This window comes from Sceloporus occidentalis, unplaced genomic scaffold (genome assembly GCF_023333645.1).
Source record: "Sceloporus occidentalis isolate IW3139 unplaced genomic scaffold, rSceOcc1.0.p SCAF_69, whole genome shotgun sequence".
Lineage (NCBI taxonomy): Eukaryota > Metazoa > Chordata > Lepidosauria > Squamata > Phrynosomatidae > Sceloporus > Sceloporus occidentalis.
Window position 1 is genome coordinate 666,340 of NW_028317049.1, and position 27,992 is coordinate 694,331.

General features: G+C 43.2%; 2 protein-coding genes across 4 annotated transcripts in view; both read right to left on the bottom strand.

Annotated features, from left to right (window-relative positions):
- The window catches only part of LOC149286368 (uncharacterized), a 142,889-nt gene extending 133,619 nt beyond the window's left edge, over positions 1-9,270 (bottom strand). For 2 of the 3 annotated variants that reach the window (XM_089494147.1, XM_089494150.1), the window contains exon 1: positions 9,222-9,270. The gene's annotated coding sequence lies outside the window, so the exon portion shown is untranslated. Of the gene's footprint in view, positions 1-8,674; positions 8,757-9,221 lie in introns of those variants that run through there. The other variant, XM_089494149.1, reaches the window with a different exon arrangement.
- LOC149286369 (uncharacterized) lies at positions 66-27,992 on the bottom strand. Its single transcript, XM_089494178.1, has 3 exons — positions 27,801-27,992; positions 17,859-17,942; positions 66-1,018 (listed from the first exon to the last, which is right to left on the bottom strand). Exons 1-3 carry the CDS (start codon positions 27,990-27,992, stop codon positions 122-124), a joined length of 1,173 nt encoding a protein of 390 aa, XP_089350304.1. The 3' UTR covers positions 66-121.

Below are 27,992 nucleotides of genomic sequence, written 5' to 3' on the forward strand. Positions count from 1 at the left end.
CAACTTGAAAACATAGAGACATATTGACAGACAACTTTTACAAATAAGATCACAAAGGCCTTTTCTTTGCACTGCTGGATTGAAACTATATTTTTTGTATTCGTTATTGACAAATATAATGTTAGGATTTGTGTGGCTTCTCTCCTCTGTGGACTCTCTGATGTACCACTAGGTGTGACTTCTGAGGAAAACATTTCCCACAATGCTGGCATTTGTATGGCTTCTCTCCTGAGTGGATTCTCTGATGTTTCATTAGGATTGACTTCCGAGAAAAACATTTCCCACAATGCTGGCATTTGTATGGCTTCTCTCCTGTGTGGACTCTCTGATGTATCATTAGGATTGACTTCCGAGAAAAACATTTCCCACAACGCTGGCATTTGTATGGCTTCTCTCCTGTGTGGACTCTCTGATGTATCATTAGGATTGACTTCCGAGAAAAACATTTCCCACAACGCTGGCATTTGTATGGCTTCTCTCCTGTGTGGATTCTCTGATGTATCATTAGGATTGACTTCTGAGAAAAACCTTTCCCACAATGCTGGCATTTGTATGGCTTCTCTCCTGTGTGGACTCTCTGATGTATCATTAGGATTGACTTCCGAGAAAAACATTTCCCGCAACGCTGGCATTTGTATGGCTTCTCTCCTGTGTGGACTCTCTGATGTATCATTAGGATTGACTTCCGAGAAAAACATTTCCCGCAACGCTGGCATTTGTATGGCTTCTCTCCTGTGTGGATTCTCTGATGTATCATTAGGATTGACTTCTGAGAAAAACCTTTCCCACAATGCTGGCATTTGTATGGCTTCTCTCCTGTGTGGATTCTCTGATGTATCATTAGGATTGACTTCTGAGAAAAACCTTTCCCACAATGCTGGCATTTGTATGGCTTCTCTCCTGTGTGGACTCTTTGATGTTTCACTAGGTCAGACTTCCAAGAAAAACCTTTCCCACAATGCTGGCATTTGTATGGCTTCTGCCTGGTGTGGACCCTCTGATGCATGACTAGGATTGACTTGTAAGCAAAATGTTTCCCACAATGCTGGCATTTATGTGACTTCTTTCCTGTGTGGACTCTCTCATGACTCAAATGTTTTTCTGTAAAGAACGACAATTACAGATGAGACTGAAAATCAGACTTAACAGAGGAGGGTGTTACTGCATGATTTAGCCCTCATTAATCCCTCCTTCTTAGAGATTAAATTAATAAAGTTGCTGTGAGTAACCTAATCATGACCCTGATGCTTATGCCCCTAAATCCATTGAACAGTTGCATTCTTACTCCTAGGAGCTAGCAAAGAAGAGACCATATGGGAACTGCCTTGAGGGAATCAGTAGAAGAAGATAGTCAAAGGACTGTTGAAAAAAAAATTCAATTAAACATGTGCAAAAATACTTTGATTGACAGGTGGCATCATATCCTGTGAGACGGCCACTGAATGCTGAGTCAGAGCCCAAGGCATGATGCAAGCTAACTGCAGAGGATGCTTCATGCTGTTTGGCATCAGGAGAGGACTCACAACCAATACAGTATGCAGCTCACATGAGGATTGGAGTGGATTGGATCGGAGTTGTGTGTACAAGGGATGGTGAAGTTGATGGAAGTCGGAGAGGAGAGCTTGCAAATATTTGTATTATTTTGCAACTCAAGATAGAGAACCTCCAAGGATTTCGGTGAAATCGACTGTGTTTGTGACTTATTTTTAAGTGTGAAAAGTCGTCATTGCATTGCCAATGCCTATATCTGGATATTTGCTTCCGTACTCTGCTATGATATTTTTGAGCTGTATCTGGGTGCATCACCCTCAGATTGTAGTGTACATTGGCTTGTGAACGCGATCAAAATTCAGAGCCAACAAGAATCTGAGAGGCGGTGTGCTAATCCCTTTTGTCTGATGTATTTGCATCAAACACCCATTGCATTCAGTTCGTTTCACACCATTCTTCCCCCACAAAGGAAATATTCTAAAGTGATATAAACCTTTCTGAACCCACAGTTTCTGCTCCCAAGCAGAAACCAATTTCAGTATAAATATCAGCCCCGACTTGCTGTTCTTCGGTGTCAGTCCAGTTACAGATAGACACTCTGTTTGTTTTCATGGCTAAACACCTCAATGCACTCACCAACCCCAATTGTCATGGGAACTACTGACCTCTCCTTATTTCAAATCCTCAACAATTGGAATAAAGATCTGGATAGATAACGTATCATCATTATCAAAGCCTTACATCTATTCACCACTCCATCTTTGTTACCTAGTTCTTGCGTGTGTGCGTGAACACTTATATGTATGTTTCTGTGTGTTTTGCTTTCCCCCTAAATAAAACACAAAAACCTATTTCAAATCCCACTGAAGATCTGTTTGATTCAGGAACTGCTATAGATTGGCTGAGTCCAGAGGTCACTATTGCCCCAGTAAAACTATTTCTTTCTATTGAGCTAAGTACCAAACTCCCCTAAAAGCATAGCAGCTGCATCCCACAACATTCCAGAATTGGCAGTTTAGGATTGGATATTTAGAAACCTTACAAAGTGGAGAACAATAGTGCCTCACTAAAACTAGAAATTCCAAGATTCCGCAGGAAGTTGTTAGGACAATTAAATTACGTGTGAAAGGGAACTAGGAATGGTAGTAGAGCACAAGTTGAACATGTGTCAACAGTGTGATGCAGCAGCTAAAAAGGCCAATGTGATCCTAGGCTGTATCAATAGGAGTATAGTGTCAAGATCAAGGGAAGTAATAGTGCCACTCTATTTTGTTTTGGTCAAGGCTCACTTGCAATAATCCTGTGTCCAGTTCTGGGACGACAATTCAAACAGATGTTGAGAAGCTGGAGCATGTCCAGAGGAGGGAAACCAAAATGGAGAACGGTCTGGAAACCATGCTCTCGCAGGAATGACTTAGGGAGCTGGGTATTTTTAGCTTGGACAAGAGAAGGTTAAGAGTGGATATGACAGCCCTGTTCAAATATTTGAAGAGATGTCATATTCAGGATGGAGCAGGCTTGCTTTCTGCTATTCGAGAGAAAAGGACATGGAACAATGGATGCAAGCCACAGGGACAAGAGATTCCACTTAAACTTTAGGAGGAACTTCCTGAGAGTAAGAGCTCTTCAACAGTGGAATATACTCCTTCAGAGTTTGGTGGAGTCTCTTTCTTTGGAGGTCTTTAAACAGAGGCTGGATGGCCATCTCTTGGGGGGGGGGGTGCTTTGAATGTCTATTCCTGCATGGCAGAAGATTGAACCGGATGATCCTTGTGGTCTATTTCAACTCTTTGATTATATCATTCTAAAGCAGAATCATAGCGCTCTGACAGTAAATTATGAAAGGGCCCTCAGTCTTAACAGGAAGGGCAATGGATTCAGGTTCCTTACCCACAGAGGCCACATTCTCGTAATTCTCCATCATCACATTACTGTACATAAGTTTCTGCTTCTTCGTCAACATTTTCCATTCCTCTTCGGTGAAATATACCGCCACATCCGCAAAGGTCACCTGCAACAGAAAATAGCCCTCATCCAGAGAGTGACTAAACAAAAGGGGAGGGAAGCACATGGTGCATTGCAAATATTATTTGATCACTTTAGAATTCAGTCCAGGAAATAAACTTTAAATTCTGCAAGCCAGAAAAAAGCTGCAGCCTTTGAGATCCAGTTTGTCTCGAATCCTATCAATATAATATACAATATAATAAAGAATATAATTTAGGCCATTTCTGGAATATTATTGATTGATTAGGATACTGACTATCCCAACATGTATAGTACATTTAGTCACCAATGAATTATAGTGCATTTAGCCATATGTCACCTAATATGAGAGGTATATTTCATTGTTAAAAACAGTTCTGGGGAGTGCTCTGGGTCTGAGAGAAACTGGGACCACCCTCAATTTAGGCCTAGACATATTCTCCCATATCTCCCAGCATTTCACAGATGAGGAAAGCAAGACACATGTGGCTAAGCAACACCAGAAGGTGGTCAAGATGGCCAAAGTTGTATGATAAAGATCACACAAGCGAGGAAGGGTACCGCAGTTTGCTTTTGCCTCCGTCTCCTGACAAGGGCAAGACCCTGCTTCCTCCTCTCCTCCCTTCTCCCCTCTTTTGAGTGGAAGGGATGAACACTCTTTTGAACTTGGAACAAATTTTTCAGCAACTGACCTGACCTGAGGAGAATGGGGAAAGTGGGAGGAGGAGAGAGAAATAGGACATTTTCTAAGCCCCTGAAAAAATGAGGTGACAGAGGATTACCCAGGACTCTTTCTGCCAAACTGGGACAGTATGTTCTCCGCTTGCTTTCATTAGCCGGACCAGACATAGATGAAACTAATAGTAAGGATGGCAACTTACCAAAGAGCTGTTGTACCTCAGGAGCCTCTTTCTGTTGGAGCCCAACTCCCTCTGCTTGGCCTCTGTTTCAGCCATCAGGTGGGCAGGGGGTCCTGGTGGTCCTGGACTTGGTCACGCCCAGCAAGAGAGGCCCAAAGCCGTGTACAAGGAAGCCGAGATGAAGGTCCTGAGAAAAGGGACCAGGATTAGGATTGACTTGGCAAGAAACCCTGCAGCACTCAAAGACACAAAGAACAGCATCCTGCTGGAGACATACGCAGGTGACAAATGCCTCCTTTGGCCCAATGCAGAGGTGGGCATCCCCTTCCTCCCTCTCCACCAAAGAAAGCTCCCTGGACCTAGCATAGATTTACTTCAGCTCCCCTACTCAACAGATACTCCATGCCTTATTAGAGTGGGGGGGGGGATTAGGGGATGGGGAATTAGAGAGGCCCCTGGTTATGTCCCCATAGATAGATGTGAAATCAGTGCATCATAAATAAATAAACCATCTGCTGAAACATGCAGAGGTCGCCAGTGCTTTTCCCCAGCATCAGCCCCTTTCAGAAGAAGGCTGCATGCACACTATAGAAATAAGGCACTTTGACACCGCTTTAACTGCTCAGTGCTATGGAATCCTGGGATTTTACCTTTAGGACAGTTAGCCTTCTCTGCCAGAGAGTTCTCATGCCACAACAAACTACAAATCCCAGGATTCTATAGAATGGAGCCAGGAGTTTCAAACTGGATTATTTCTGCAGTGCAGATACATCCTGAGTCGACTGTAAAAGGATAGAAGCACCCATGTCTTGTTTTTACCCTCCTAATAATGGTTTTCCTTTAAAAAATTAAGTAGTTTGTTTTAGTTTATAATCCTTATTTTTGTTGTTTGTTTTATGTTTCATTCTTGGTAATATGAGTTATTCTGGTCTGTCTCCTTCCTTCTTGCCTAAAAATCTATTAATAAGGAAACTGGGGAGACTTTTAAAACCTCCCAAAGGAGCCACTTTTGGCCTTTTTGGGGGACTAGCCTCCTCTTAGAAGCCAAAGCCCAATGTTTCTGAAGAACAAGAATAAGGCTTGTATTAAAACTATCCTCTCCATTTCTGATCCCTTTTAAAACCCATGTTCCCCAGAAGGAGCAGAGCTGTGTAATAAGAAAACCCTCTCACAAAAGACACTCAAAGGGACACACTTCCTTCCTTTTGGCCCAAGGAGCCTGGCCTCCTTCTGACTCTGGAGCCTCAGGAGAGAAAGAGAGGCCTCTGTTCAACTGTGGACTCAGAGAAGGTTCCAGAATATTATTCCCCACAGTCACAAGCAGAACAAAATGGCTGCCAGAACACAAAATGGCCACCTCTGGCTCAGCACTTGGAGGCCTCAGTGCAGTAGTGAAACCTACCACTTCCAGGCCTTGTCCCTCTGCTCCCTCTCCCCTCTCTCTCTGCCTCCTTCTTTCCTCCTTGTCTCTGTCTCTGTCTCTGTCTCTGTCTCTGTCTCTGTCTATCTATCTATCTATCTATCTATCTATCTATCTATCTATCTTCCTTCCTTCCTTCCTTCCTTCCTTCCTTCCTTCCTTCCTTCCTTCCTTCCTTCCCTCCATCTGTCTCTCTGTCCCCTTCTCACTCACTCTTCTGCGTCCAGAGCTAAATATAGAGGCAGAAGCTCCTCCCCTTCTTTAATCTGGCCAATGGGAGCAGAAGAGCTGGAAGGCCCCGCCCCCTGCCCCACCCTCACAGGCTCCTCCTGCAGTTAATATGGAACAAGGCAGGAGGGACTGAGGGACCCTGGAGCCCCAGCCACACTGGCGGCCATTTTGTGTTCTGGCAGCCATTTTGTGTGCTGTTTGTGACTATGGAGTATGTTCTAGAACCTTCTCTGAGTCCTCAGTTGAACATGCATAAACACACACAGATACACACACACACACACAGAGAAAGAGACATACAGACACACATATACACACATTATATATATATATATATATACACACACACACATATATACACATACATATACTGTATATATACATACGTGTCACAACAAACTACAATTCCCAGGATTCCCTGATTTGAGAAGGGAATTGCCTCCACGCTTCCAGATCACAGCCCCAGAGAAAGAGTCTCTACAGTATATCAGCATTGCCAATTTAAGTCCACTTTTTCAGCTGCATTTGAATTTAATAATGATAATAATAATGGTGATGATGATGATAGATAGATAGATAGATAGATAGATAGATAGATAGATAGATAGATAGATAGATCCTGTAGCACCTTTGAGACTCACTAAAAGAAAAGTTGGCAGCATGAGCTTTCCTAGACTTAAGCGTACTTCCTCAGATGTATGGGAATTGTAGTTTATTGTGGCACCAGAGCTCTTTCTCACAAAACTACAATTCCCAGGGTTCCCTAGCACTGAGCCACGGCAGCTAAAGTGGTCTTGAACTGGATTATTTCTGCAGTGTGTCTTGGAACCAACTCAGGCTGCATCTTCACTCCAGAGACAATCCAGTTTCATACCGTTTTAACTGCCATGGCCCAGTGCTATGAAGTCCCGGTAATTGTAGTTTGTTATCATACCAGAGTTTGCTGAGAGAGAAGGTTCAGTGTCTCACAGAACTAGAATTCCCAGGATTCCATAGCACCGAGCCTGGGCAATTAAAGGGGTGTCAAACTGGATTATTTCTGCAGTGCGGTTGCAGCTGAACACGTTTCTATTTTGCATAAATCTTCCTGGCCCCCCTTCATGTCCAAATAAGTATCTTAAAGGTATTAGAAGGACTGAAAGATTCTTTGTTTGGTCCAATGGTAATTTTGAGAGTTGAAATAAGTTACAATTATTTTTATTCAATTAGGTTTACATTTATTTACTAAAGATCCACCATATTAATAAAAATATAAATAAATCCTATTATTATGATGATGATTATTATTAACATTACGGGAACTTTCAAGGGATTTTGACTGAATATTCCGTGTAATATGGGGTGGATTCCATGAATTTTGGTAAAACATGCCAGGAAATAAGTTTGAGGCTTCTTACCAACACTGGTCCTGCCCTGCAGTAAAGCCCCTCCAATCCCTCTCAACCGAGGACTACAACTCCCAAGTCTTCTTTCTTTCTTTGTTACTTTCCTTCTTCCTTCCTTCCTTCTTTTCTCCCAAGCTGCCTTGTGTTAGTGCTGTTACTGCTCTTGTTGTCGTTGTGTGCTTCTAAGTTGTTTCTGACTTATGGTGACCCTAAGGGAAGTCCATTGAAGGCTTTTCTTGGCAAGACTTGTCCAGAAGTGGTTTAGTAAGTGCCTCCCTCTGAGGCTGAGAGAGTGTGACTTCTTGCCTAAGGTCACTCAGTGGATTTCAGTGGCCAAGAGGGCATTCGGACCCTGGGCTCCAGGGTCATAGTCTAATGGTCCAGCCACTAAATCACACTGGCTCTTTCTTGAGGCTTTGTAGTTTTTTGTGGAGTGGCTCTAAGTCATTGCCGACTTCTGGGGAGCCTTCCCTGGGGTTTTCTTGGCAAGAGTTGTTCAGAGGTGGTTTGCCATTGCCTTTCATTGAGGCTGAGAGAGTGTGACTTCTTGCCCAAGGGACCCAGCTGGTTTCATGGAGGAGTGGGGCACTGGAGCCTGGACTCCAGAGTTGTAACCCAACACTCAAACCACTGTACCACACTGCCTCCCATTCCCATGTACAACCTGAGTAATAATAGCAGACTTTTTTCTGTTCTTTATGTGTGTCTTCAAGTCTAATCCAATTTATGGCAACCCTAAGGCAAACTTATCATGGGGTTTCCTTGGCAGGTTTATTCAGAGAGGGGATGCCATTGCCATCCTCTGAGGCTGAGAGAGTGTGACTTGCCAAGGGTCACCTAAGTCCAAAACACACTGCAGCAATAATCCAATCTGAGATTGCTTTAACTGCCCTGGCTCAGTGCTAGGGAATTCTGGGAGATGTAGTTTTGTGGGACATTGAGCCTTCTCTGTCAGAGGGCTCTGGTGCCACAATAAACTCCAATTCCCAGGATTCCCTAGCACTGGGCCAGGGCAGTTAAAGCGCTCTCAAAATGGACTATTGGTGCCGTGTCTTTTAGACCTTTCTTGGCCGCAAACTGTCCATAGCCTGCAATGCATCTCCTAATTCTGTTGGCAGTCCCTCCCTCCCAACACTTTCTCATTTACCCCAAAACCAGCACAAAGCGGCAGATGGAAAGAGGTTTTAAAGCAGCATTTAAATCTGCAATATTTGTTTTTAAAAGACTAAATGTCCCAAATGCTATTATCAGTTTTGTAGCTATTATTACAGAAAGACGTAGAGTGCAAACTCCTCAAGTACCTTTATTTTCTGGAGTGAGATGGGCTTTTCCAACTGACTCTCTGTGATGATCTCCAGTGGTCCAAGCAGCCAAACTGCGGCCCTGGAATAATAATAATAATAATAATAATAATAATAATAATAATAATTGTATACCTTTCTATTCAGCCAAAAGGCTATCAGAGTGGCTTACAAATTGTTAATTAGACATTTAGACAATATGGCTCTTAGCCCAGCAGACCCTTAAAGTCCTTAAATCCTGCTACCATCATCCAGTGAATTATAAAAGGACTTCCCTTAACCTACACTGGGACCAGTTAAGGAACCTTATTTCTACTTCTTTACTGATCTTCCCAAGCATCAACTGAGCCAAAACATGTGTAAAAGGAGCGTCGAGTAGTAGATACTCCAAGGAGATATTTACTATAAATAACAAAATATAACTGAAATATAAGCCATACAAGATATTAAGGGTCTTGCAGGTACAATATTTGTAAGTATATAATATTCAATTCATACAAGCTATTAAAATAATAAATAAACCTAAGTGACCAATTCTGAGACTAACTTCCAAGATCCGCTCTTTAACTCTCTCTCTCTCGATCTCCAACCGACACAATTCCCCCAACTGTCTCTTGGTCTCTCAGGCCTTATATCTCCTTTTCACGGAAGCTTCCAGAAGAACCTTTATCTTGCTCTCTGATTGGTCAAGAGAGCCTTCCGTAGCAGTGATGTCATTCTGCATTTGCATAAACCTCCCTTTACTGCCTGAAGAAGACCTCCATTGACTGGATCCCAGTCATTACAAGGCAAGGCTTGCACCTATTTCCCAATGTTGTTCTTGGGGTCTGCCTCCCAGTTGTTTCCAGGTCTTATGGTGACCTTATGGGAGTCTCTGAAGGGGTTTTCTTGGCAGGTTTCTTCAGAGTGAGTTTCCCATGGCCATCCTCTGAGGCTGAGAGAGTGTGACTTGCCCAAGGCTTCAGTCTTTTGGAAGCCTTTTTGCTTTATCTTCTAGAAGGCAGCTGAAGTGTTGCTTCTTGCATTGAAGAATGAGAGGAACCTTGTGGCATCCAAAAGGCTAACATTCTCTGGAGTTATGTGATAATATGAATATATAGGATTGCAATACCTGTTCATTTATCAAAAGGTTTCATATCATAGAATCTCATAGCTCTGTCCCTTAATAGCAGTTAACCAAATTAAACGGTACATAAAACAAAACCATGAAACAAACTAGACAAGGAAACTGTTACATGGATTTGTAATTGGTTGACTGGCCAAACCCAAAGGATATTCAACAGTGGCTCCTTTTCATCCTGGAGAGAAGTGACCAGTGGGGTGTCCAGTGGGGCTCTGTCCTGGGCCCAGTGCTATTCAACATCTTTATCAAGGACTTGGATGACAGAATTGGGGGCATATTTATAAAATTTGCAGATGAAACCAAATTAGGAGGAATAGCTAATACTCCAGAGGACAGGATCAAGATTCAAAATGATCTGAATAGACTAGAAAGCTGGGCCAAAGCTAAAAAAATGAAATTCAACACGGAGAAATGTAAGGTACTGCATTAAGGGTGGAAAAATGAAATGCAGAGATATAGGATGGGGGACACCTGGATGAATGAAAATACTTATGAAAGGGATCTAGGGGTCCAAGTAGACCACAAGTTTAACATGAGTCAACAGTGTGATGAGGCAGCTAACAAGGCCAATGCGATTTTAGGCTGCATCAATAGAAGTATAGTGTCTAGATCAAGGGAAGTAATAGTCCCACTCTATTCTGCTTTGGTCAGGCCCCACCTGGAATATTGTGTCCAGTTCTGGGCACCACAATTCAAAAAGGACAATGAGAAACGGGAGCGTGTCCAAAGGAGGGCGACTAAAATGGTGAAGGATCTGGAATCCATGCCCCATGAGGGAGTGGGAATGTTTATCCTGAAGAAGAGAAGGTGATATGAGAGCCCTGTTTAAATATTTGAAGGGATGTCATATTGAGGAGAGAGTAAGCTTGTTTTCTGCTGCTCCAGAGACTAGGACCCTGAACAATGGATGCAATCTACAGGAAAAGAGATTCCAGCTCAACATTAGGAAGAATTTCCTGACAGTGAGGGCTGTTCGACATTGGAAGACACTCCTTCCTCGGAGTGCAGTGATATTTGGAGGTCTTTAAAGAGAGGCTGGATGGCCATCTGTTGGGGATGCTTTGATTGAGAGTTCCTGCATGGCAGAATGGGGTTGGACTGGATGGCCCTTGTAGTCAATTCCAACTCTACGATTCTATGATTCTAAGTGAATGTGAAACATGTAATAAGAAAGTAATGCTATGTAATGAGAAGAAAAGGTATGTATACAAAGAACAATTACAATACACAAAACAGCTTCAATTTATCTAATCTGAATAACATACTGATGTAATGCAGAATAACATCTAAACAATGATAATGTAAAAACTAATTTCAGTTTATTACTATGAATAACCTACTAATGTAAGTAATACAGAATGACTGTATATAAACAAGGGCAATTGTGAGTACAGTTACACAAAGGCTTCAGTACAATGACAATACATATAATTAAGAATGGACTACAACAAAGCAACAAAAGGAACAATTACAAGACACAAACTCCCTCCAATATATCTGCTCTAGGTGACATGCTAAAATAGATGATATGAAACTGAATAAAGTGCTGTTATCCCTGTCTTTGGGAATTGATGGAGCACATTTCAAGACAACAGGTCTTCCTCAGCCGCAAGGGAGCAGGCCGTCATCTGAGATACTCTAGTACTTCCTCATTCAAGAAATGTGCCAGAGACGTATTTTGCAACCGATCTTCCTGTTCTCTCCTGCATAAAACGTGTCCTGGTTTTGGGATCTTCTGGGGAGGCCCTGGTTGCTGTCCCAGGAAACTCTCAGGTGCATTTGGGGGGAAGGCAGGAGAGGGCTGCTTGGGGGCTGCTCTCAGGAGTTGGGACCCCTTCTTAGTCTTGCCGTTTTCATTAATATTCTGCTTCCCCTGATTTGGGACACAAGGCAGGTTCTAACCATTAAAACAACCGTTGTTTTTGTTGTGTGTCTTGAAGTGGTTTCTGACTTATGGCGACGCTATCCTGGGTTGTTCTTGGCAAGATTTGTTCCACGGAGCTTTGCCATTGCCTTCCCTTGAGGCTGAGAGAGTGCGACTTCCCCAAGGTCACCCAGAAGGTTTCTTTTTTAAATCTTTATTGTATTAAAAGACATATTTTGTGACAGCAGCTAGAACAGAAATAGCTAAATTATGGAAATCTGAAAAGATACCAACTAGGGAAAACTGGATGCTGAAAGTAAATGAGTCCAGGGAATTGGATAGACTTTCATGTATATCCCAAAATCATGATAAAGGCAGAAGAAAGGAGGAGTGGAAGAGAGTTTTGATAAAGTGGGGAAAAGAATGGGAATTAAACTTGTCGCTAGTGGAGGACTAATCAAAGTCCTCTCTTTTTACTGTTCTCAGTGGATTTGGGAGAATGAAATTTAAGAATATTATGCTATGCATGTTATAAATTGAATATAAGAATAGTCTGTTTCTTTTTGCTTCCTTATATAAATCCCTGGTCAACAGAGGATGATTGAATGAATCGTTGTGTATATTAAAAACAACAGAGAGAGATCCATACAATGAAATTGATGTGAACATCTGTATAAATATATATTTCTTCAGTTGTTCTTAACCTTACAAAATAGTAAGAGAAGCAGACAAATTTTCTATGTAAAATCGAATGGGAAAATGTGCAGTTTCTTTCTTTTTTTACGTAAATTGTAAAAGAATAATTCACAGCTAGACTTCATATTTCGGAGGGAGGTTTCAAGGCGAAGGACATTCAAATGGGCTCAGATTCAGAAGACGGAAAAGGAAGACTTAAGAGGGTCCCAAATGACCAGTCAAGACTCAAATTTGCTTTTACAAGCAATTTTTATTTGGATTATGTATTGGTCGTGTTTTATGTATTTGGAAACTTAAATAAAGATGATTTTTTTAAAAAATACATATAACTTATAACAAATAAATGAACAACATTTAAATTACCATAAATACATAGGAATGCCATATATACATATAATTCTAAATGCAAAATACATTGGAATAAACTTCCAAACCTAAAGCGACAGCTAGCTCCTTTCTTTAAATAATCCTCTTTTATCTCTGGCTAATTAGTCTTTACATCTTTTCTTGTTCTCAAGTCGATTTAGACTCATGGCGACCCTATGAATGAGAGTCCATAATTCTCTATTTGTCTTCATACTTAACCTATACCAACTTTATTTGGAATTGGAATTATTCTCTCCCCTTTTCAATGTAAATCCTTTTTACATATTCCCCCAGATATTACCATTTCTTTCCCCAATACATAGTAATCTTCATTACAAATTTGACGTTTATATAATCTTTATTATTTTCTGAGTCATAAAAATAGTGGGGAAAAACTACACAAATACAGTATCCATAACATCACTGTCACAAATCTTTCCGTTTTCTTGGACCCACTTTCTGCTTTCTGTCTTCTTGGCCTTTCAAAGAGCTCACTTTCATAATATTATAACCAAACCCTGCTTTTAAACATAAATTTTATGCACAACTCTAAAATGTACGAACACAATATATCCCAATTGCTTATTGATAATATCAGTTTTCATTTATGTTCTTATCTATTGTCAAAATACCATATGCATAACTTCGCAGTATTCGATTCCTTCTTTATCATGGTTTTCTTTAAGCAGGAGACTCAAACTTTCTTCTACTGACCCATAATTAATCAAGAAATAAAAATACACATTTAAACAAATTTTTGAAGAACAGACTTTGTAGATTCAATTCCAGTTAATTCAGACCTCAATGAGCTTCAGATTTAAGTTCCATCCTTTTCCCATTCCTCTTCTCTTTTTCCATATCCTAATTCTGAGCCCTACAAGAGAGTTTGTCCCGTTCCCTGTAATCATTAACTCTCTGCATCCAATTTTCCCGTCTTGGAGTCTCATCTGACTTCCATAACTTTGCTATTTCAATTCTAGCTGCTGTTACAAGATATAATATAATCATCCAACATTGTCTTTCGTCCTGTGGGCTTAAAATCGAAGTTATATTGAGTAATTACAACTTAGGGCTCATTGGGAATTTTATTCCCAATATCTGCTGTATTGAGTCATGTACTTTCTTCCAAAATTTCTGAATTTCCCTGCAATGCCACCATATATGATAGATGTTTCCCTTTTCACAATCACAACCCCAACAATTCCCTTGTGCTAATTTATAAGGTTTGTTTTAGCTTCCATGGGGTGTAATATCACCTGTTCATTATTTTCATGTGGTTCTCTTTTAGATCCAGCGCTACTGTAAATTTATTTGTCTATTCCAGGCGTTTTGCCATTCTTCCATTTCAATTTTGCATCCCATATCCTGAGCCCGTTTCCCCATATACTCTTTTACAGTCTCCTGTTCCATATTCCTGCTCAAGAGTAGTTTGTGTAATTTGGATATCTTTTTCTTATCAGGTTGCCAGAACAAATCATCCAATCCGTTTAGTCTAGCTTCGATCCCTATTGTTTTGTTGTCTACCAGAAATCTTTGTTTTAACTGGTAGGAATTAAACCACTGTATATTATGTCCATCCTTGTTGATATCTTCCCTAGATCTTATCGACCAGTTCCCTGATTGATCCTTCTTAAGCCAATGTTTGTATGTGAGCCAATTACTGATGCTTATCCATCTACCGAAGAGTGACTCCTGGGCCGATGTCCGAAGTGGTAACTTAAAATAAAACGTCTTTTTAATCTTGTTCCAAGTGAGTAGTAAAGATTTCCTCATTGGATGATTAATGAAATCTTTATTCATCCCCAACTTCTCATAACATAAGAAGGCGTGCCAACCAAATCTTAACTGCACATCCTCTAGATCAAGCGTTTCTTTGTCCTCTAATCTAATCCCTCTTTGGATCCAAATTAGATTACATGCCCAATAATATAATCTGAAGTCTGGGAGCGAATAGCCCCTCTCTCTGTAGCATCTTTGAGCTCCTCCCATTTAATCCGAGGTTTGTGTCCTTTCCATATGGATTTTTTTAGCTCGGCTTCCCAACCTTTAAATATTTTATCCTTAATCTCTATTGGCAAATTTTGTAGCAGAAACATAATCTTCTGTAGAATTGCCATTTTAATTACGGCAATTCTTCCTAGTAGTGAAAGATTTAACCAGTTCCCTCTCCTTAAATTTTCTCTTATGTCTTTCCATACCCCTCAATAATTATTGTCTTTAGAGATCCAAATTCCTAAGCACCTCAGTTTGTTTCCTACTTGGAAGCCCGGTTTCCTCTTTCATTCCTCTACCTCTTCTCCAGTCATATTTTTAGTTATCAACACTGTCTTGTCTTTATTGATTTTCAGTCCTGTGGATTTGCCGAATTTCTTTAGCTCCTGTAGCAGCGGTTCTCTGCCCCGATTTGGGTCCTCCAAAACTGTTACCACGTCATCCGCAAACGCTCTTATCTTGGTTTCCTTTCCTTTCCTGTTAATGCCTTTTATATTTGGATTACCTTTAATAGAGGAAGTCAAAATGTCCATCACTTCTAAGAATAAGAGCGGTGATATCGGGCATCCTTGCCTTGTGCCCTTATTTACCATACATTCTTGGGATCTTTCTCCGTTGATAATTAAGCTCTTTGCCGATTATATATTTGCCTTATTGCCTCCCATTTCCATACTTTTTTCCACTTCTATCAAAAAGTCCCATCTCACGCCGTCGAAGGCTTTCTCCGTGTCAATAGCAATGATGGCACATTTTTTCTCATTATTGACCTGGTAAAATTCAAGACAATTTATAATCGTTCTGATATTGTTCCTAATCTGTCTGCCTGGTAAAAATCTGTTTTGCTCCTTCCCAATTGTCGAATTCAAAATTCCCTTCAGTCTGCTGGCAAGTATTTGTGTGAATATCTTATAATCAGTGTTCAGCAAACTTATTGGTGTATAATTAGTCATTAACAAGCTGTCCTTTCCTTCTTTAGGAATTAAAGTGACACTCGCTAGCTCCCATGAGTCTGGAATCCCCTCTGCATTAATAGGATTAAACCATTTATAAAGTGGATCCACTAGTTCCCCTTGAAATATTTTATAATATCTAGCTGTAAATCCGTCCACTCCAGGGGATTTCCCCTCTTTATAATCTTCTTATCTTCCCTCCGTCTATGGGGCCTGCAAAGGGAGGGGGCTTCCTTTCCTGGGGAGGGCATGGTCTAGATCTTCCCTGTCTATGGGACTTCAAAAGAAGGCTCCAGGGCAGAGTTGAATGTGGCCCAATAGAGGGACCCTAACATTTCCCCAAATGAGCACATTCTCCATCTCTCTGTCCAGAGGCAGAGCCCTCTTTCCCAAAATGGCAGCTGAGGGGGTCCTATCCAAATGCCCCCTGTCTTTCAGCAGCCCCCTTTATGCCATCTCTTCCCTTGGCACTTTCCTTCTTTCCTTCCTTTAACCTCCATCCCTTCAAGGAAGGGGACTTTCAGGCAAAGAACTAACATGTCCTTTCTGCATGTTCCCAGAGGAGGATCACTGATCTTTGCAGGGTTGTTGTGAAGGGTAAGGGAAGGATGTGTGTGTGTGGGGGGGGGGGGGGCTAATTCAGATCCTGTGGGCCTCTAAGCCTAATTGCCAGGGGGGTCTCCCTCTCCCCAGAAGGGGCTTTGAGCTCCCTCCGTCTAACTGCTCTTGGCTTTGGCCTAAATCTGGGCTCTTCTCTCCCCCACAGACAGAGCCCCCTTCCCCCAGGGAAAACCCCTTCCCCCCAGAAAGCTGTTGTTTCCAATGCTATTGAAGCCTATGCTATCTGATGCTTTTTATTTGTCACAAAAGTCTTTTGACTGGGAGCCTCCCCTCTTCCCAGAGATGAAGAGGGTGCCCCCATTGGAAGACCAAAGAGGGGGGCTTGCAAGCCCTTATCTCCCCCCCAAATGAGGAGGAAGGGAGGGAGGGTCTCTCCTCTGCCCCACTTTCCAGGAGGGAGGGGCTCCTCAAAGCCCTTTTTACATCTAAAGGACCGTGCCCCCTCCCCCCATGGCTGTGCCTCTCCTCAAGTGCCCCCTGCCCCCTTTTTCTCAAACATTTCTCTCCTCCACTTCCATCCCTCCCTCTGAACAGACTGTGAGGGCAGCAATAGCTTCAGGGCCTGAGACTGAGCATGTGCACATGCCCCAAAGGCCCCTCCTGAGCATGCGCAGGGATCGCCAGGGCCTTGCTGCTGCTGCTGAGGCTTATTCCATTGGCAGCCTTTGCGGAAAGGGAAGGAATGCACCCTTCCTTCCTTCCTTCCTTCCTTCCTTCCTTCCTTCTTTCCTTTGAGGAGACTTGGAGGATGCCAGAATGGAGCCCAAGGAGGAGCTGGACTCAGGAGGGAAAGGGAAGGAAGGAAGGAAGGTTCTGCTTTGTACATATAGCTCTATCTGTCTGTTTGGTATGTGTTTGTGTGTGTTTGCCTCTGTTCTTCTTATGGCTGGGAATGGAGCTGAAGACTGATGAGACAATAAAGTGTATTTTGTGCAAATTCAGAACTTCTATGCATCAAAGAGTCCAACACATTGAAACAACAAATAACTTTATTGAGAACACATAATCAGAAATTCAGTGTTTAAACCAGAACTGTCCTCCCCAAGACAAAGAATACATTGAAACCCCAACACCTAGAACCCCACCCTCTTCCAACCCTAGCCCCCACCCTCAGTTCCCACAGTCTATGCCCCAAAGGGAACAAGGCCCCCTTTGCCATTCCCAGAAACTGGCCCCTTTCTGTTAATACCTGCCCCCACCTTTCTTCAGACAACATCCCACACTTTCCAAAAGCTATCATTCCCATAACTATTCTAGCCAATTGTAAAAAAAATCCCAGCACCCTTTATCTAGCTGACCTATACCATGACCCATATTCCCCAGCCAAGTTTATAACCTGAAGCAATTATCTATACTAATAGCAATTAAACTTAACAAACTATAACTTTAAAACAGAAACAGACATATAGACAGACAAACGTAACACACAAAATCACAAGGGCCTTTTCTTTGCACCATTGCACTGAAAATATACTTTTTGTATTTGTTATTGACAAAAACAATGTTAGTTTACTGCTGAGATTTGAGTGGCTTCTCTCCTGTGTGGACTCTCTTATGTCTCACTAAGATTGCCTTCAAAGAAAAACATTTCCCACAATGTTGGCATTTGTATGGCTTCTCTCCTGTGTGGATTTTCTGATGTGTCACTAGGTGTGGCTTCCGAGAAAAACATTTCGCACAATGCTGGCATTTGTATGGCTTCTCTCCTGTGTGGACTCTTTGAGACTGACTTGCAAGCAACATTTTTTCCACAATGCTGGCATTTATGTGACTTCTCTCCTGTGTGGACTCTCTCATGACACACAAGTTCTTCTGTAAAGAAGGACAATCACAGTCAACAATGAATATCAGAATTAAGAGAGGAGGGTGTTACCCCAAGATTTAGCCCTTGTTCAACACTCCCTATTTGATATTAAATTAATAAAGTTGCTGAGAGTGACCCAAGCATGACATTATTGCAGATGTCCCCAAATCCATGGAACAATTGTATCCCTACTGACAGGAGCAAAGAAGAGATTGTAGTGGAACTGCCTTAAGGGAATCAGTGGAAGCAGATAGTCAAAGGACTGTTGAAAAAATATTCCATTAAACATGAGTAAAAATATTTTGATTGACAAGTGGCATCATGTCCTGTGAGACTGCCATAGAGTCCTGAGTCAGATCCCAAGGCATGATAACTGCAGAGGTCACTTCATGCTGTTTGGCACCAGGACTCACAACCAGTACAGTATACAGCTCACATGCGGATTGGTGTGGATTGGACTGGAGTTGTGTGTACAAGAGATGGTGAAGTTGATGGAAGTCAGAGAGCTTGCAAATATTTGTATTATTTTGCAATTCAGGATAGAGAACCTCCAAGGACTTGGGTGAAATCAACTGTGTCTGTGAGTTACTTTTAAGTGTGGACAGTAGTCAGTGCATTGCCAAAACCTATATCTGGATATTTGTTTCCATACTCTGCTATGTTATTTTTGAGCTGCATCTGGAAGTGTACATTGGCTTATGAACAGGACTGGAATTCAGAGCCAAGAAGGACCTGAGAGCCAGTGTGCTAATCTCTTTTGTCTGAGGTATTTGCACCAAGCATCTGTTGCATTCATTTTGCATTCAGACAATTCTTTTCCCACCCAGGAAACATACTAAAGTGATTTAAACCATTTTGAACCCTCAGTCTCTGTCCGTAAGCAACAATTTCAGTATAAATTTCCGCCCCGATATTTACTGTTCTTCGGCATCAGTCCCTTTGCAGAGAGACAGTCTGTTGGTTTACATGGCTAAGCGCCTGAATATACTCAACAAACCCACTTTCCATTCCCTTGCAGGACCCTCAGCAATTGGAATCAAGAACATTCTAGGAAATGTATTACCATTAGTATAGCTTTACATTATTCACCAATCCCACCTTTGTTACTTACCTCTTGTGTGTATGTACGAATGCTTGTGTGTGTGTGTGTGTGCGCGTGTGTGTGTGTGTGTGTGCATGTAGTTTGCTTTTCCCCTAAATAAAATATAAAAACCCATTTGAAATGCCTCTGGAGTTATGTGAGATTGCGTGCCTGGTATAGTTGGGCTGACCTCCGAGGTCACTGTTGCCCGAACAAAATTATGTCTCTTCTTTGAGCTAAGTACCAAATCCCCCCCCCAAAGCATAGCACTTGCAAGTGTCCTCCCCAGACTCCAGCATTTTGGGTAACAAAGGGCCTCTGGAACCAAAAATGCAGCTAAGCAAGCTCAGGTTGAAAAATAAAAGTGCTTTTTCTCTAACTGTGTCCTCCTTTCCTTCCTTCCTAAATATTACTCATAATTGCTAAATAAAACCACTTAATATGTCTGAAAACAAGGACCTGAGCCGGTTCTCATTAGTTCACTGAAACCAGTTCTGAAAATCTGTCAGAACTGCTTCCCAATCCCCAAGGCCTCTCTCCTGGCCCTTCCCAGGGGTCCCTTCCTCTCCGCACGGAGCTAGGTGATCCTGGCTTTGCTCCTGCCTTCCCCTCCTGGCTCCCAAAGGCCTGATCCCATTCACTTTCTCCCTCTGCTCTCTAACCTTCTTTCTTGCCTATCAGCATCTCACTTTCAGCATCTCTTCCCTGCCTTTCAATTTTCACTTTCTGTCTGTCTCTTTATCACAGACATACACCCACAGAGTGTGATACATAAAAGGGACACTTTGAGGCCCATTTCTTGAGAAAGGTGGTATAATCAATATACAAATAATTCATTGGCAAAGGCAGAACAAAGGAGCTGGGACCTGGACTCCAATTTTGGTGAGGGTGAAGTGCCGGGGGGGAGGCTTAAAACATGTATAAGACAGGCATGGACTACTGATGGGATTTGGAGGAGATCTCAGGGGCAACCCCACATTGTATTGCTGGGGGGGAGGGGGGGTCAGAATGAAATAATATTTCGCCCCTCAGCATCCCACAGCACCCCTTTGGGGAAGTGGGGGCCATTTTGCCACTGTTGGGCCCTCCCTGAGCCACTACAGGCCCAGGAGAGGTCTTTCCCCCAAGAAGACTCTCCAGAGCCTTAAAAGGATGGAAGAGGGGCCAAAAAAGGTAGGAAACTTGCCCAGGGATGTGCTGAGTACCATTTGGGTGTGAAAAGCTTTAATCTCTATGGCTTCTTTCCACAAAATCCTAGAATAGGCAGTTTAGGATGGAGTATTTACAATCCTTAGAAATTGGAGAGCAATAACGCCTCACTGAACTACAGATTCAAATATTCTACAGGATGTTGCTATCACAATTAAACTACGCTTGAAAGGGCTCTAGGATTCCAGGGAGAACGCAAGTAGAACATGGGCTGACAGTGTGATGCAGCAGCTACAAAGGCCCATGTGATTCTAGGGTGCATCATTACAAGAATAGTTTCTAGAGTAAGGAAAGTAATAGTGTCACTTGATTCTGCTTTGGTCAGGCCTCACTTGGAATAATCCTGTGTACAGTTGTGGGCCCCACAATTCAAAAAGGATGTTGACAAATTGGAGCATGTCCAAAGGAGGGCAACTGAAGTGGTGAAGGGTCTGGAAAATATCAGGCTCTATGAGTAGCAGCTTAGAGAGCTGGTTATGTTTAGCCTGGAGAAAAGAAGATAAAGAGTGGATATGATATCCATGTTTCAGTATTTAGAAGGGTGTCATTTTGCACAAGGAAAAAGCTTGCTTTTTTCTGCTATAGAAAAAAGGAGGCACCACAATGGATGCAAGACACAGGGAAAGAGGTTCCACCTAAACATTAGGAGGAACTTTGTGACAGTAAGAGCTCTTTGACAGTGGAATATACTCCCTTAGAGTTTGATGGAGTCCTCTTCTTTGGAGGTCTTTAAACAGAGGCTGGATGGCCATCTCTTGGGGGTGATTTGAATGTGTATTCCACCATGGCAGAAGGGGGTTAAACTGGATGGCCCTTGTGGTCTATTCCGACTCTATGACTCTATAATTCTAGTGGAACCATAGCGACATGATAATAGAGTATGAAAAGGCCCTCAGTCTTTATAGAAAGAGCAATGGGTTCAGGTTCCTTACCTACAGAAGCCACATTCTCATAATTGTCCATCATTACATAATTGTACAAAAGTTTCTGTTTCTTCGTCAACAGATTCCATTCATCTTTGGAGAAATATACTGCCACATCTGCAAAGGTCACCTGAAATAGAAAATAGCCCTCATCCAGAGAGTGACTAAGCAAAAGGGGAGGAAAGCACATGGTGCATCCAAATATTATTTAATCACTTCAGAATTCAGTCCAGGAAATAAACTTTAAATTCTGTTAACAAGCAAATAGCTACTGCCTGTGAGATTTTTTTTCCTGAATCCTTTCAATATAATCTACAATATAGTAAAAAATATAATTTAGGCCATGGCTGGGATATTGAGGATGGATTAGGATACTGACTATCCAAACACATAGAGTACATTTAGCCACAAAAGAATTATGATGCATTTAGCCATTTCTTGCCAAATTTCAGAGGCATATGTCATTTTAAAAAACAATTCTGGGGAGCACTGTGGGCTTGAGGGCCACTGGGCCCACCCCCAATTTAGATCCAGAGATGGTCTCCCATATCCCCAACATTTCACAGACAGGAAAAGCAAGGCACATGTGAACAAGCAACACCAGAAGGTGGTGAGGATGGGCAAAGTTGTTTGTGAGGAAGATCACACAAGCTATGAAGGGCACAACAGTTTGCTTTTGCCTCAGCCTCTTCTCCTATCCCCCCTTTTGAGTTGATGGGGTGCAAACTTCTTGGAAGTCATTTTGTTAGCAACTCAAGAGAGCTGAGGAGAAGGGGGAAAGTGGGAGGAGGAGAGAGAAACCGGGACATTTTTGAAAGTCCCTGAAAAAGTGGGGTGACAGAGGATTAACCAGGACTTTCTCTGCCAAACTGGGACAATATGTTCTCCACTTGCTTTCATGAGCTGCCCCAGCAGTAACAGAAATGAAACTAAAAGTCAGGATGGCGACTCACCAAAGAGTTCTTGTACTTCAACAGCCTCTTTCTCTTGGAGCCCAACTCCCTCTTCTTGGCCTCTGTGTTGGCCATTAGGTGGGAAGGGAGGGGGTCCTGGTGGCCCTGCACTTGGGTCTCTTCCAGTAAAATATGCCCCTTAGCTGTGTACAAGGAGGCCGAGATGAAGTTCCTGAGAAAAGAGACTAGGGTTAGGCTTGGTTTTTCAAGAAACCCTGCATCACTCAAAGACACAGAGAACAGCATGCTGCTAGTGAGATACGCAGGTGACATATGCCTTTGGGCCAATGCAGAGGTGGACATCCCCTTCCTCCCTCCACACCAAACAAAGCCCCCTGGACCTAGCACAGATTCACTGCAGCTCCACTACACAACAGATACTCCATGTTAAAATGCTTTTGACATTGCTATGTTGAGCAACACGTGAGGCGACATGTTAACGTATGGAGCCAGATACTCCACCTTGACTGTACTCAGTAGCTTGTGAGCTGAAGAAACACCTGTCGCTTTCTCACTGAGCAGAGAGACACTGTAATCTTCTCTCAGATGAGGCTTTTATTCATATAAAAAGTTCCACTGTGTACAACACTATATACATCGACACCATCCACCATCCACACCAGTAACAACCCACTCTGAGGGACACACTGTCTGACTCTTCCTCAGTGACAGTTGAGAATGACAGTTGACAGTTGAATCAACATTCCAATGATGCACTGTTTAAATGCTGACACATCTAACTGTCACTAGAGCTATAAATGACTTCCACAACAGCTCCACCTAGTGGCCACATGCATGTCATTTCCTCAGACCTGTTGACCATGGTCCTGACACTCCATGCCTTGTGAGAGTGGAGGGGGGTCAGGGGATGGGGAATTGGAGAGGACCTGTAGCTAGATGTGAAATGAGCGCATCATCTGCTGAAACCTCCTGACCTCCCCAGTGGCCCTCAGAGGAGAAGGCCTTCCTTTGGCTTCTGGCTAGAGAAACACAGCTGGATGCTTCTCCAATGCCTCGCACCCAACACTCTCATCAGGCATGGAATGACCATGGAGCATGGCTTCCACAATTCCACTTTTCATTCTGTATTCCTTCTAATTTCACATCTATTTTAAACCTCTCCCTCATTTGACGATAAAGATACCAGTGACAATCTAGGCCAGATTCTTTAGGTTCTTCTTGTGTTTTGATCTCTAGTTTTCCTTGCGATTCTTTCAGGACATCCTTGTATCTTAACCAGTTAGTTTTCTGGATACTTTTCCTCCCGAAAAGAGCCTCATGCGGCAAACACCATAAAGGTATTTTTGGACATATTCTACACTTCTTTTTCCCCAGATCTTCAATAGAGCTTTTCTTACGAAAGGATTTGTGCTTTCTTTATGAACTTTCTCTTTACCATAAATTAGGTATCCGTTCAACCCAAATCTTAAATGTTCACCCTCCAGACATAACAACTGTTCATTCTCTAACAAAACCCATTCTCTAATCCAAACTAAACAACAAGCAGCAAAATAAAGTTTAAATTTGGTAAACCCAGCCCTGCTCTACTTTTGTCATCACAAATTATTTTCGTATTTATCCTGGCTCTTTTTTATTCCAAATAAATTTTGAGATTTCCTTTTGCCATAGATTCAATGGATTTTCATTCTGGATGATGGGTATCGCTTGGAACATTAACAGTATTTCAGGAAGTAAACTTATTTGGATCAGTGACATTTTTCCTAATAGCGATAAGTGTAATTTCCCCCATTTTTCTAGGTCTTTTCTGATTTCCTTCCATGTGTCTCATAGTTATTCTGAAATAGATCTGAGTTTGATTTGTTAAATTTATTCCTAGATATTTAACTTTCTTTCCCACTTTAAATCCACTAATTTCTTACAAGATTTGTTCTTCCTTTTTCCCATATTTTTTGTTATTAATGTTGTTTTGTCTCTGTTTCCTTTTAGTCCTGAATCATATTCCAATTCCACTATTACATCCAGCAATTGTCTTGTGCTCTTTTCTTGGTTCTCCAGGGAATACAAATGTCGTCTGAGAAGACTCTCATTTTAAACTCAGTTGTTTTTAATTTTTATTCCATTTATCTTATTTTCTAATCTTATCCTATTATTCAGTGCTTCAAAGATCAAAATGAACAAAAGGGGTGATAGTGGGAAAGCTTGCCATTTACCTTTAGCAATCTTAAACTCTTCTGGTTTTTATAGTTAACAATTAGTCTTTGATCTTTATACATTGCCTTTATCCATCTTAAATAAGAAGCTCTTATTTCGATTTTTTCAAGTGTCACAAATAACACATCCCATCCTATGTTATTGAAGGCCTTTTCTAAAAAGATAAGTGCAAGTTATTTTTTATAATCCCAGTGAAACAAACACCTCACAAAGCTCTAGTAAACAACACATTTACACCACAGTCCCCACACAAAGGACTCACTGGTGCACTGTGTGTCTGGGGTCTGGAAATCTCCCTTCCACCTTCTGGGAAGACAGTTCTGCTAGAGACTGCATTTGGGGCTTTATGCCTGCAAAGCATAGGCTCAGTCTCTCAGCTGCAACCTTTCCATACAATCCTGGACTGAAACATTTAAACAAAGGTCCTCTTTCAGCTCCAGGAATAAAGACCTACCTTCAGTACAAAGACAGCCCCAGAAAGGGCTCTTCTGCAGTCCTTTAAGGCCGGAGCTTCCCTGGGTCAGAGGCCGTCTCCTCAGCCTACGAGAAGGGTTGCTCTGAGTGTGAAGGAGGAGGAGGTCCACAGGGCTGAGGGAGGGAAGGCAATGGGGAAAAGATCAGTGCCAATGGCCATGGAGGGCCGAAGGCGACAATGCCTAGGAAACTCCTCTGAGTCCCAGCCATTCTAGCAATGAGTGGCAGGAGTGAGTCCAGGGGGCTGAGGGGTCTCCTTTCCCAAAGGGGGAGGCAAGGACGGAAGGGCCCTCCCCAGCTCTTGCCGAAAGGGAGGGTCTCTTTCCCCACCTCTCTCTCCCAGCCCCCAAAGCCCAGCCTCCCCACTAGCCCTGGGTCCCCTGCTTCCCTTCCTCAGAGCCCCACAGGCCCCTTCCTTCCTTCCTTCACCCCAAAATGGAGGGCCAGAGGCACAAAGGGACGCACTGCCTTCCTTTTGGCCCAAGGAGCCTGGCCTCCTTCTCGCTCTGAAGCCTCAGGGAGAGAAAGAGGAGCCTCTGTTCAACTGAGGCCTCAGAGAAGGTTCCAGAACATTATTCCCCACAGTCACAAGCAGCACAAAATGGCCGCCGGAACACAAAAGCGCTGCCGAACACAAAATGGCCGCCGGAACACAAAAGCGCTGGCAGAAAACAAAATGGTCGCTGGAACACAAAATGGCTGCCAGAACACAAAATGGCTGCCTCTGCCTCTTCCTCAGCGCTCGGCAGTTGTCAGTTTGAGGCCTTCAGGGAGAGAGAGAGACTGAGGGAAGAGTGGAAGGGGGTCCTGGAGGGAGGGGGCCTTGAGAGATAGAGAGCCTTCCTGAGATATTCGGGGTTTGCTTCCTAACAAAGGGGTTTCTGGCCTCATAAAGGATTTGGGGCAAACTGGATCTGAAAGGCAGTAGTAGCCTTTTCTCTTGCCAATGGGATTTACAGTGTATTTCCTGGACTTGATCTCCCAGAATCCACATGGCCATAGAGAGGAGGGTCCTGCCCCGCCATAAGGCCCCTCCAATCCCTCTGAACTGAGGACTACAACTCCCACGTCTTCTTGACTAGACACATTGCCAATATCTTTCTTTCTTTCTTTCTTTCTTTCCTTCCTTCCTTCCTTCCTTCCTTCCTTCCTTCCTTCTCCCTAGCTGCCTTGTGAGGTGTGATTAATTCCTTTTACTGGTGTTACTCCTCTTGTTGTCGTTGTGTGCCTCCAAGTTGTTTCTGACTTGTGGCAACCCTAAGGGAAGTCCTTTGAAGGCTTTTCTTGGCAAGATTCGTTCAGAAGTGGTTTTGCAAGTGCCTACTTCTGAGGCTGAGAGAGTGTGACTTCTTGCCTAAAGTCACTCAGTGGGTTTCTTTGGCCAAGAGGGCATTCGAACACTGGTCTCCAGGGTCATAGTCCAATGCTCCAGCCACTAAACCACGCTGTCTCTTTCTTGAGGCTTTGTCGTTTTTTGTGGTGTGGCTCCAAGTCATTGCTGACTTCTGAGGAGCTTCTCCTGGGGTTTTCTTGGCAAGAGTTGTTCAGAGGAGGTTTGCCATTGCTTTCCCTGAAGTTGAGAGAGTGTGGCTTCTTGCACAAGGGACCCAGCCGGTTTCATGGAGGAGTGGGGCACTGGATCCTGGCCTCCAGAGTTGTAACCCAACACTCAAACCACTGCACCACACTGCCTCCCATTCTCATGTACAATCTGTGAAATAATTGCAGACTTTTTTCTGTTCTTCATGTGTGTTCAAGTCGTTTCCAACTTATGGCAACCCTAAGGCAACCTTATCATGGGGTTTCCTTGGCAGGTTTCTTCAGAGAGGGGTTGCCATTACCATCTTCTTAGGCTGAGAGAGTGTGACTTGCCAAGGGTTACCTAAGTCCAAAACACACTGCAGCAATAATCCAATCTGATACCGCTTTAACTGCCCTGTCTCAGTGCTAGGGTATTGTGGGAGATGTAGTTTTGTGAGACATGGAGCCTTCTCTGTCAGAGGGCTATGGTGTCTCAATAAACTCCAATTCCCAGGATTCCCTAGCACCGGGCCAGGACAGTTAAAGCGCTCTCAGACTGGACTATTGATGCTGTGTGTTGGACTTTACTTGGCCGCAAATTGTCCATAGCCTGCAATGCATCTCCTGATTCTGTTGGCAGTCCCTCCCTCCCAACACTTTCTCATTTCCCCCCAAAACCAGAGCAAAGCTGGCAGATGGAAAGAGGTTTTAAAGCAGCATTTAAATCTGCAATATTTTATTAAAAGACTAAATGTCCCAAATGCTATTATCAATTTTGTAGCTATTATTACAGAAAGACGCAGAGTGCAAACTCCTCAAGTACCTTTATTTTCTGGAGTGAGATGTGCTTTTCCAACTGACTCACTGTGATGATCTCCGGTGGTCCAAGCAGCCAAACTGCAGCCCTGTAATAATAATAATAATAATAATAATAATAATAATAACAACAACAACAACAACAACAACAAGGAGGCCAAGCCTCAGACTCCTCTCCTCCTGTGGTGGTGATGGTGGCGGTGGAGAGGAGGCCGAGGAGAGTGCCAGAGACCTCCTGTCCGCCGCCACCTCTGCCTCTGCGTGAGGGCTGGGTCCCGGGCTGAAGGCTTCTTGGCCTCCAACATCCAAACCTGGCCCTTTTGTGCCGGCGGTGGCAACGAGGAGGCTGAGGAGGCCTCTGGTGTTGCTGCTTTGCCAAGGTCAGGGGAAAGGCCAAGAGGCCTCCAGGAGCAGCACCCGGCCTTTCCCCCGGCAGTGTGCTGGCAGTGGAGACGAGGCTGAGGAGCAGTGCCACAGGCCTCCTCAGCCTCCTCTCCACCACCGCCATGGTGCAAGGGCCGGACGTGGCTATTGGAGGCCAAGAGGCCTCAGGGTCACCACCTGGCCCTTTCGTGGTGGCGTGCAGGCCGAGGTGGAGAGGAGACCTCTGGCGCTGCTCCTCCGCCTCCTCTTCATTGCCACCGCTGCAATCACTGCCACCTCCACAGAAGTGCTGGAGGCCTCTTGGGGACAAGGAGGGGAAAAGTTGGGGAGGGGAGGAGAGGGACTTTTGTCCCCAATGTTGGTGCACAT

Excerpts from the sequence above, each read along its gene's own strand:
- LOC149286369 (XM_089494178.1), bottom strand. The coding sequence starts at position 27,992 with ATGTGCACCAACATTGGGGACAAAAGTCCCTCTCCTCCCCTCCCCAAC. Across the intron at positions 17,943-27,800 it reads CGCCACCACGAAAGGGCCAG|CCACACCTAGTGACACATCA; the intron begins GTGGTGACCCTG and ends TTTTCTCGGAAG. Across the intron at positions 1,019-17,858 it reads GGAAATGTTTTTCTTTGAAG|TCAATCCTAGTCATGCATCA; the intron begins GCAATCTTAGTG and ends TTTGCTTACAAG.